Below are 12,014 nucleotides of genomic sequence, written 5' to 3' on the forward strand. Positions count from 1 at the left end.
ACAGTGTCCAAGACGAAAGAGATGGGCTGCCCACAACCCATGGGGTTACCCAGGGCTCCATGTTGGTGACGGCAGTGGTCGGGTTTGGGAACACTTGCCCCTTCATTTATCCATAGCCAAGCCTAGGAGGTCAGCTGAGGGTTACCTGGACATGATGTCACCCTGTCCTGCACAACATAAGGGCAATTGACTGCCATTGTTTCACTTGATGTCACTGCGACCTGACCCTCTTGGCTTTCAGGGATTAGGGAAAGACCTTGCTCAATGACTTTGTTTAAAATATTTGTAGCAGGAGCCTGGTGGTCTTAGCCTTGGAAGAACAGGAGTTCTGGTCAGTGGCTGAGGCCGTTCAGACAGCTTTTGCCAGCATATGGTTCTTTAGTCTGTAATACTTCTCTCCCGTGGTACACTTTAAAGGCCAGTGCCAAAACTTCTGCCTGTGGAGTTAGGGACCCACTTTCTACCTTTTTAAATTCGTTTTTTTTTTATGTCAGGGTAGCTCTGGGAAAAGAAATAGGTCATCAGAAATTGCTTACCTTCTAGGATTTTAGGGTCCAAATTAGTGTATCGTAATAAAGCCCTTGTAAGGCATTCTAAAAATTGCATGGGTTTTCCTCTTTTTCCTAGATTACTTCTTGCAGTTTTTCAAAATTCAGTGGTTTTAAGACTGCCCTTTTGCTAAATTCGCTGGCATTCCTCAGGAAGTAAATTATTAGTAAGGATCATATGTCAAGACAGGTTAGGCATGAAAAATTTTAAATAACTTTGATACGTTTTATAAATAGAGAAAAGGAATGAGAAAACCGTGCCATGTGTGAAACTGTGCCAGGACAGATTTAATCCTGTAACACTGAGCACAGCAATCTTTGGGAATGGCTAATCTGCAGAGCAAGGGGGAGACTTGAGGATGTGCATAAGGGCATGCACAGCTGAGGCACTGGCAGGCAGAGCTAGGACAGATAATATTTTTTCACCCTTACAAAGTAATTTGTAGTCTGAAGGCTGATATTTTCTGCTCTTCTCTCTCTTGGATAACTAACACTATAGGTAGCTCAAGCCTTGCAATCCCCTAATAATTTGCATGTGGCCAGAGCACAGAACAAGGCTGTAGATTTCACTTGAGGATATTTAAACCATGTGCAAAAGTCACTTTCAGTGAGGATACAGAGCTTAGCTGAGTGTCCTTCCTGAACTCTTAGCACTGATGCTGCTCTGGTCTTTTCAGGTGAGACATAAGTGTGGCTACCTTTATTTTTATGGAAATTATCTTGCTATGTGGTTAACACTGTATGCCCGTTGTGCCTCTTCTACCTCGGGTATGAGATGTGATACTTAGATTAACCAGTCTTTATCCACTCTATTTGTATCTCTTGGAGACTGATTAATTATCAATTGCCAAACCAATGAGAACGTTGATACTTGGTTATTCTGGCACCAGCAGGAATCAGGGAATTCACCTCAACTACTGATCTATAAGCCATGAATATTTAAATACTGGGGTCCCATTGAGGCTTTGTGGCAGTGGATCTAGGACAAATTACTCTCTCATCATCAGCAACATGAAGCTTAATGAGATTGTGACTTACTACAATGCACAGGCAAACAGTCTTCCTCTCACAGTGATACAAGTCATAGCAAAATGTCCTAAGGTGTCAACAGAGTAGTCTGAGCTGCCTCATCTACTTTTTGATGTGGATGGACTTGCTAACATTCATAATACCCACTCAGGCTTCAAAACTATTTTGAGAATTGGCGAAATGTATCAATGTGAACTGTCTGCTTTTAATTCTCTTCCTCTCAAGACAAAGAGAAGAGGTAAAAAAAAAAGTCTCATAATTTACTCAAGAACATTTTAATTTATGTTTACGTAATTCTAGCTGTGGTGGTTTTTGTAATTTACACAGTAAAAAGGACCTTCTAATTGTACCTAAAATAGGTTATTTTTATTAAGGCAACTGATGACTGGTTAACAGCATCTTGATGGTCTGTTGTTTTCTACTGTATTCTGCGATATCTCCTGAAGCTTGCATTTTATATACTGGCTTCAGCTTTGGATAATTTTATGGCAGTTTTGAGAAATCGCAGTGAAGAGTTTGTTAAAGTTGGAGGAGGCAATTAGTATGTTCAGGCCCTTTTGTATATACTATCTTTGGATATTTCAAACATATCTATTTCTTTCAGACATTCCATGGTATACTTGGTTTTACTCCATATCCCTTTCCAATCCTTAGGGCTCAGAAACTGAAAAGATTAATCTAATCTCATCAGATCTTTTAACATTATTTCTTTCAAGTATTTTTATTATGGCAATGCAATGGTCTCTAACACAATAATTTACTGTTTCCTATTATTTGAAGAAGGTTAATATTAGAAATTGAGGATTCATAATTTTCATTCATGGAAAAAGTATTCAAGTCATGCTTTATCTCTACAGTTATGTAGATGATTGTGTCTTCATAATCATTGCTCGATGAAACAACACTGGTGATTTTCCAGGTGCTAAAATATAAACTAATGGAGCTTTATACTAAAGAACAAGATCTGTATTTAGTATATCAGGCCTAAAAGTGATAAAATTGTGAAAACAGAGTGTGAGAAATAAAATATTGGAAGTATCAATTGTGAGAGGGTTGAGAATTGATCATTTTTAATGAGTAAGGGTTCTTATTGAGTCACATAGTGAGTAAGAAAAAGAAGAATGATGTTGATTAAATAATAGTCTTGTTAATATTTCCATTTCTTTAATATGCAAAAAGCTGATATTCAAGGAGACAAAGTGATAATTTCACTTTTAATTAGATGCTTGATTATATACATAAAAGGCTGCCAGTTTATCAACTATTTTGAATAATAATTTGATTTTCTAGTATGATATTTCAATAGGACTCTTTAATTAGGAGATTTATTTTAATGAGAATTGAGAATCAAATTAAGAGAGAGCAATATCAACCTGCAACTAAAAGCAGATTTGTGAATAGATGTAAAGATTATAGAAACATAGTGACCATCCTATTTGGCTTTGGGAACAAATTTTTGAAGCACATAGTCAGACACTCTGGGTTTTTATTGCTCAGAGATCCCTGGACTATAGAGAATATACAGAATCTACCTTACATATAGTATTGTCATGGACCACCCCAGCTGGGTGTTGGGTTCCCTGGGACTTTTGTCCTTGAAGACTTGGTGAGTAAGGATTCAGGTGTGACAAACAGAAACAAACACAGATGCAGTGTGAATCTGAGTGTACTTTGTGACTTTCGAACAGGGACTTTTATACAGGAGAAACAGATATTACAATTCTAAAAGATATGTTCACTGAAGCAGCTACAAACATAATTATCACACTCACCTGGCACAAGAAAAAAAACATTCAGGTATTACACTATCTAAAGAGTAGGTTAAAAGAATCAATTATGAATGAAATAGATAATATCATTATCAGTTAATAGAACAAAAAATCACTTATAGAGAATATCAAACTTCCATTAGTGGGTATAAAAGATCTTCATGGGAACTTGGATTATGACCCCTAGGTCGGAACAAGTAAATAAAATCCCATGGGTAATTTTTATCTAACATCAACCTTCTGCTTTATTAAAAATCCTCAAAGTTCAGTTTAAAACTGTATTTTAAAACAATGCTTTCTATACCAAAATATCAGAACCCACCTCAGTTACACATGCATAGCCATACAAGATCATATATTGTTGGGAAGGTTTTCATCAAAGTACTATTTTGTAATTATATAAATGATTATTAGGCAAATCACTAGATCTCTTGGAGAAAAAGTCATGGCAAGCGATGCCATCTCAAAGGGTGGCTTCTTATCCAATTTTCTCACTTAAAATCTCAGTCTATATCAGAAACACGTCATAAATACAGAAAAGGAATAGAAGAAGATAAAGCAGACAAACTGCCATGAGAACTATGGCTCAATATTTTTCTCTGACAAGAGAACTCCACACACTGTTCCAGGAGACCTTTTCCCTTAGAGTCTAATGCCTCAGTCTGTGGAACTTGTCACACAGAATCTACTGGGGTAAGTGTGGCATAGCTGCAAAATTTCTGACCAGCAGATCAGACCTTATAAAAGCCAGTTAATAGATATAATGCAGATTCTACATTTCTTTGTCAGAGTGCATTTACATGTAGAAAGTATCTTCATTTTTTTTCTAGTAGACCAAGCTGATTGTGCAATTCTGATGGGCAGAATATAAGTTTCTGTGCTACGAAAGCAGAAAATAATGACACAGAGTTAGCCTTTTGCTTCTAGAAAAAACTTGAGAGTATCCCATTAAGCCAGGTTTCATCTGAAAATATTTTCAGGCAATAGAGGATACAGGAGTTCAGGCACAATGACAGACATCCAGCTTCACACTCCTGTTACTCCAAGTGGATTGTGTTCTGACATGACCCACTATGGAAGGGTTACTCCAATAGTAGCAAGAGGAACAACGTTAAACACATCCAGACTCTAGGCTCCTGATGATGAAGGTGAAATCTGGCCACTGCCCCTAAACCTCAATTAGACTTAATCTTACAAGTCAGATGAATCATAGATCAAGAATTTTGGAGATTTTCCTGTTGTCTGTTGGTTCCATCCTGACCAGCAAGCAACTGTACATTTTGTTCCCTCAAAGGTTTGGATAAAATGAGGGAGTGTGGAATATCTGGATGTCATTTAAAAAGACAGTTAAGATACAAATTGAATAATCCCTCATATGAAGTGTGTTAAATGAGAGGTTACTTAAATTACCAGACATCCCTTACAGGAAAGGTAAGCAAATTCATATTGCTGTTATTCTTTAATTAAGGAAGAAGTGCAGGATCCCAAGAAAAAGAGTGTGGGCCTCGTGTCCACTCTGTATTCTGACAGCAACTGGTTCTTCTCAGGGCGTGACCCACCTGTGAAGAAGTCCTCATGGCTCAGGACTGGACCACGGCACATGCAAATCAGGACCACTTTGTCAAGTCTGAGAACAGCTACATTCAATAACTCATCCTGAATGAGCATCTGCAGTGGTCTTCGAAGAGAATTTTAATGCATATTTATCTACAAAAGGACAAATGTTCTTATTGAATCCTGCAGGTAGCATGGGAATCTGAATTGCTCTGGTTCATGCTTTCCATGCTACTATCTCCTTAGGACCTAGACATCTACAATAGCACAGTGTGAAAAGTGCAAGGAAGTTCACAGGCTCTTTTCACTGTTGAATAATTATCTTCTTTGATACATTCCCTGTAATACACAGTATGGCGTACACGTGCAATAAAAACAAATCCAACCATGATAGAATTTTTTGTCAGATCAGTGAAAAAATGGGCTGATGTTTCTAAATTGTATCTGCCCCCCGCCTAAACACTTTGCCTCCTTGCGACAAGCACACTGTCTGCTATCACTTTTCCTGATATAAGTGACCTTTCCTCTTCTGGTGTTCTTCTTCCCTATTCAGTCAGAGTGAATTGATGGAAACTGTGTTTACCAGGCATGGCTCAAGTGTATACCCACCTACTGCTTCCAAACATCAGTTCGCTATTCCCTCCTTTCACTGCCTTATGTTAGTTATTATCGCTTTTTTTTTTTCCTTTTTGCAGCATAGGAAAAGACTCCAGTCTTTGGAAAGGATATGCCGAGCCTTGGGGAGGAAACTTCCAAGAGAGCAGAAAGTATTTGCCCTAATGTACCCTCAATCTGCATATGTTCTTCTGCTTTGTTTCTTGCTTCTCTAAGATACGATCTAATAAAGTACAAGAAAATTGCCTTTAAAATAAATTGCCCTGAATAAATTTTCATGATACTACTACGTTAACATTGAATATTTGCTCACAAATATTTATTAAGTGTTGTCTGATCTTTTGTTTCTATTCTTTTTTTTCATCTTTATTAACTTGAGTATTTCTTGTTTACATTTCGATAGTTATTCCCCTTCCCGGTTCCCTGGCCAACATCCACTAACCCCTCCCCCCACTCTTCTCTATGATTGTTCCCCTTCCCATCCCTCCCCAATTACCACGCTCCCCCAACAATCACATTCACTGGGGGTTCAGTCTTGGCAGGACCAAGGGCTTCCCCTTCCACTGGTGTTCTTACTAGGCTATACATTGCTACCTATGAGGTTGGAGCCCATGGCCAGTCCATATATAGTCTTTGGGTAGTGGCTTAGTCCCTGGAAGCTCTGGTTGGTTGGCATTGTTGTTCATATGGGGTCTCAAGCCCCTTCAAGCTCTTTCAGTACTTTCTAAGATTCCTTCAACGGGGTCCCGTTCTCATTTCAGTAGTTTGCTTCTGGCGTTTGCCTATGTATTTGCTGTATTCTGGCTGTGTCTCTCAAGAGAGATCTACATCCGGTTCCTGTCGGCCTGCAATTCTTTGTATCATCCATCTTATCTAGTTTGGTGGCTGTATATGTATGGGCCGCATGTGGGGCCGGCTCTGAATGGGTGTTCCTTCTGCCTGTGTACCAAACTTTGCCTCCCAATTGCCTCCTAATGTATTCTTGTTCCCCTTTTAAAGAAGGAGTGAAACATTCAGATTTTGGTCATCCTTATTGAGATGCATGTGTTTCGTGCATCTAGGGTAATTCAAGCCTTTGGGCTAATATCCACTTATCAAAGAGTGCATACCATGTGTGTTTTTCTGTGATTGGGTTACCTCACTCAGGATGATATTTTCCCGTTCTGTCCATTTGCCAATGAATTTCATAAAGTCATTGATTTTGACACCTGTATTATATTCCATGATGTAGATGTACCACATTTTCTGTATCTACTCCTCTGTTGAAGGGCATCTGGGTTATTTCCCGCTTCTGGCTATTATAAATAAGACTGCTATGAACGTAGTGTACATGTGTCTTTGTTTTATATGTTGGGGTATCATTGGGGTATATTCCCAAGTGCAGTATAGATGGGTCCTCAGGTAGTTCAATGTTCAATTTTCTGAGGAAACTCCCGACTGATTTCCAGAATGGTTGTACCAGTCTGCAATTGCACCAACAATGGAGGAGTATTCCTCTCCTCCACATCCTGGCCAGCATCTGCTGTCACCTGAGTTTTTGATCTTAGCCATTCTCACTGGTGTAAGGTGAAATCTCAGGGTGGTTTTGATTTGCTTTTCCCTTATGACTTAAGATGTTGAACATTTCTTTAGGTGTTTCTCAGCCATTCAGCATTCTTCAGCTGTGAATTCTTTGTTTAGCTCTGAACCCCATTTTTTAATAGGGTTATTTGTCTCCCTGCGGTCTAACTTCTTGATTTCTTTGTTTATTTTGGATATAAGCCCTCTATCAGTTTTACGATTGGTAAAGATCTTTTCTCAATCTGTTCATTGTCTTTTTGTCCTAACCACAGTGTCCTTTGCCTTACATAAGCTTTGCAGTTTTATTACATCCCACTTGTCGATTCTTGATCTTAGAGCATAAGCCATTGGTGCTTCCCTGAGGTATAATATATAGTATGTGTCAGACAATTTTCTTTAAATTAATCTGCCATCAGTAAGTTTTCATGGAGCTGATATTTTAACATTTAGTATTTGCTCACAAACATTTACTCAAGTGTTGTCTAATCTTTTGTTTCTAATCATGATTTTCTGAACTCAAACAGCGTGGCTTGCTCACCTCCTTCTTTATTGAATCTGTGTATAAAATGTATACCAGAATCTAAACTAAACTGTGTGCAGCATTGCAGTTAGTTGGTCTGATGCTACTTGTATTTCAGTGGTAATATTGAACCCAAAATCTGGTTACCCCAAGGAGGAGAGAGTCTGCAGGTAGATGCTAAGTGACCCTGACCCCAAATTACTTCTGATAGTTAAATAAAAATGCCAATACTCAATACCTGGGCAGAGAAGACATAGTTGAGCTTGAGGTATCCAGGGCTGGAAGTTGGAGACAGATACCAGGGAGAAGAGGAAGAAGTCCCCTGGCTTAGAAATAAAGACAATGTGACTCTGAGGGATGGCCAATTAAGAGTAGCCCATTAAGAAGCAGAGTATGTAATAACTCAGATTTATTGATAGGAAAGTAGTTTCTAAAAACATAGAGGGTAGGCATCTGTCAAGCTTTTGTACTGTTTAATGCTTTTTGTAAATACCAAGGCTGTGTGTGCTTTTTATTCCAAAGGTTCAGAAGCTGGGTAGAAACCACAGGGATTTAATACTTTCTCCATACAGCATTAGGCTGTGGTCTACCTCATTCCTTTTGGCTCCTTTCATTCCCAGGTAATCTCCTGCTTTCACAGGAGAAAATTCACAAGTGGCATGTGAAAAAAGACTTTAAGACCTTCAATTGAAAGATTAGAGACACCCCTGCAGAAGGAGGTAAGCAGGAACAATGAGGCAAAAATTGGGTAACACAGTACTATTTGCTGACTAGTGCATCATTAAAAAAATGTAGAACTCCTGTATTTAAAGCACATCTGCTAGATTGCTGCAACATAATATTGACCGTGACTATAATCCTTGGATCCTGATGAAGGGACATTCATTGTTTAGGTTGTGGAGAACATGAAGCAGAATATCCAAACTCATCAGCCACGTGCATAAAATTGTAATATAATTTGGGTCACATGGGCATGGTATCAGTTGTTATCAATATGATATAGGATGAGTGTGAGCGCCAGAATTCTGAGGACTAAGAGACAGCTTCTTTAAATGAGTACGAATTAGACAATAAAGCATTAAAAGAAGTGAAATTAGCAAAAGATGGGGTTTGTGGAGTATGGACAACATGTAAACAGAAGCTGAAATTTTACACATGGAACCAAAGGCTCCTCCTCTTCCACCAAATTCAGGGTATTAATCTCTCTCAGTTCACCCAGATTGGGAAGATTACCATAAATTCAAAGAGGAATTCTCTACCTCATAGAGGTTTAATCTCCTGTTTAGATAAAGATGACACACACCCTTTGTGAGTGTGTGTGTGTGTATGTGTGTGTGTGTTTGTGTGTGTGCACATGTGCATGTGTATGTGTTCGTGTGTGTGTTTTAAAAACCTTTAAAGATAAAAAATATGTGGAATTATATTTTGTTGAAAAATCTGTACATAAAGTTGTTCCATTATTTGTTGGCATCAGTTTAGGGATAGCCCCCAGTCCAGTTGTTGGGGAAACTGCATGTAGATTAAGCTAGACATCTGCTGCATGTGAGCAGGGACCTTGGCTTCCACCCATGGAGGCTCTTTGGTTAGTGGTTCAGTCTCTGAGAGCCCCCAAGAGTCTAGATTATTTTACACTGTCAGTCTTCTTGTGGAATTCCTATGACTTCCCTGCAAGTCACTCAATCCTTCCCCAAACTCTTTCAAAAGTCTCGCTGTGCTATGATCAATGTTTGGCTGAGACTCTCTGCATCTGCTTTTGTCTGCTGCTGCTGGGTGGAGCCTCTCAAAAAGCAGTAATGCTAGGCTTTTGTCGTGCCTGTTCTTTTGAGCCTGATTTACTTCACTCAAGAAAATATTTTCTAGTTCCATTCCTTTGCCTTCACAATTCCTGATATCCTTGCGTTTAATACCTGGTTAGTATTCCGTTGCATAAATGAACAGTAGTTTCTGTATCCATTCTTTGGTTGAGTGACATCTTGATTGTTTCCAGATTCTGTCTATTACAAATAAAGCTTCTATGAACATAGTGCAGCACATGTCCCAGTGGTATGATAGATCATATATTGGGTGCATGCCCAGGAAAAGTGTAACTGGATCTTCAGGTAGAACTGTTCACAATTTTATGGGAAACATCCATATTGATTACCAGCGTGGTTGGACAAGTTTGCACTAATTCAAAATTCATTCGACTGAAAAGCTTCTGTAAAGCAAAGAACTCTGTCAATAGGACAGAACAGCAGCCTACAGGTTAGGAAAGGATCTTCACCAACCTGACAGCCATCACAGAATTGCCAAAAGATATAAAGAACTCAAGAAGTTGACACCAATAAACCAAATAACCTATTTAAATCTGCGACACAGAGATAAGCAGAATTCTCAACAGAGGAATCCTGAATAGCTGAAAAGCATTTAAAGAAATGGTCAAGGGGTTGGGGATTTAGCTCAGTGGTAGAGCGCTTGCCTAGGAAGCGCAAGGCCCTGGGTTCCTTCCCGGCTCCAAAAAAAAAAAAAAAAAAAAGAACCAAAAAAAAAATAAAAAAGAAGAAGAAATGGTCAGAGTCCTCAGTCATCAGGGAAATGCAAATGAAAGCAACGTTGATGTTTCATCTTGCACTCACCAGAGTAGCTAAGATCAAAGGCTTAAGTGACAGCTCATGCTGGTTAGGATGTAAAGCAAGAGGAGTATTCTTCTAGTACACGTGTTTATTCAAACCTTTAAACAAAAAATTAGTGCCAAAATAAATTTTACAGGTAAAAATTATTTCACCAAACCCATAAATATTTCTAATATATCTACTAAAATGAAAGAGCAATTATTAATTGTAAAATATGGAACCAGTCTTATATTACAGAGGACAAATATGGTTGTAAAATTCTCTAGTGACAACAGGTGGGTACCTGGATAGAGTAAAATTTACATAAAGGCAAGAATTCATAAAGACCACTGGGAGCATCAATACCATAATACTGGTCTTTGGAAAGAGGTCTTGAGACCACATACTTACACTTCAAATCTTTGTCATGCAACCGAAATCTGATTTCAAAATGAACAGCACGTTTCTGTCTGTCTGAAGCTTCAACATTGCATACCTCTACTTTACACCATCCAAAAGCCGTTCAATAGCTTTTCGGTAGACTCCACTTGTGTTTATAACACCAGACAGTGTTTGCTTCATCTACATTGTCATTTGTTTTGCTATATAACAATTCCATCTGAGAATATCACTTAGATTCCTCAGGTATAATGACCGCAACAGTTCATGAAGTCTACAGACAATCAGTATTGTTTGTACTGCTGAAGCATACCCAGTACAGAGCAATATCATGGGCCTCTGATGCCCAAATCATTCAAAATCTTCAAAGCCTGGCTACATCTGAAACATTATGTCAGTAATAAAAAGAACCAAAAAAAAAAAAAAAACAGCTGTGAAAACCCAACCTCACACATCTGCATCTCTGGGTGGTTTATGTTATGGTTTGTATCACCGTGGGGCCCGCTGTTATACTGATAGCAGTAATATGTGGCAACATCTTCAGGCTGCAGGCTGCTGATGGTGAGTGTGTAATCTGTACCAGATCCACTGCCACTGAACCTTGATGAGATGCCCGTTTGCAAATTGTTTGTATAATATATCAGGAGTTTTGGAGCTTCTCCATGCTTTTGCTGATACCACTCTAAGTTCTTATAAATATTCTGACTTGCTTTGCAGTTGAGAGTGACTCTGTCTCCCACAGATGCAGACAGGAGTGAAGGAGACTGGGTCATCTGGATGTCACATCTCATGGCTGATATTGGAAATACACATCAAATACAAACTGTTAACAACATGAAAAATGAAAAACATAACTTTTCACAGCACCAGACACAATTCTGAAAGGGTTTTTTTGTTTGTTTGTTTGTTTGTTTGTTTGTTTGTTTGTTTGTTTGTTATGGTCCATCTTACCTGGGAGGCAGAGCAGCAAAAGCCCTAAAAGTTGAACTGGAGCCATCTTGACTGTCCTGTGTCCTGTCTGGGACTGAATACAAAAGTGTCCAGATTGTCTAATAAGAAGGCATAGTTCAGTGGGCTGTGTTCTAATATGCAAATTATCTGCAGTCTGGCACAGCTGCATGGCTGTTTCGGTTCTTTAATTTAATAAGGACCTGATGTCTCTGCCACACTCAGGACTAAGGTTGGTTGGAATGCATAGATTTTTCTGACAGGAAGTGTGTTTATTTCTCTTCAGAAAGAGAAGAACAATGTCAGGCCAGGTTCCTATAAAGAGTGTATTATGTATTATATTCATTAAAATTTTCTGCCATGCTTTCCTCAAGAGAGCTCCAACTCATACAGGCACTGTTCACTATGACACAGACCTGACCTGAAAAGACCTGGAAAACAATACAGAGGCTCCTTTTATAGGTGCCTGTCAATAAATACT

General features: G+C 38.7%; 1 gene segment (V, D, J or C); it reads right to left on the reverse strand.

The window, feature by feature from the left end:
• Positions 1-9,690: 9,690 nt before the first annotated feature.
• LOC690165 (immunoglobulin kappa variable 1-27-like) lies at positions 9,691-11,649 on the reverse strand. The segment is given in 3 exon segments: positions 9,691-9,809; positions 11,079-11,378; positions 11,537-11,649. Coding segments are annotated over 3 exon segments (465 nt in total).
• Positions 11,650-12,014: the final 365 nt, after the last annotated feature.

Source organism: Rattus norvegicus, chromosome 4 (genome assembly GCF_036323735.1).
Source record: "Rattus norvegicus strain BN/NHsdMcwi chromosome 4, GRCr8, whole genome shotgun sequence".
In the NCBI taxonomy this organism is placed as follows: Eukaryota; Metazoa; Chordata; class Mammalia; order Rodentia; family Muridae; genus Rattus; species Rattus norvegicus.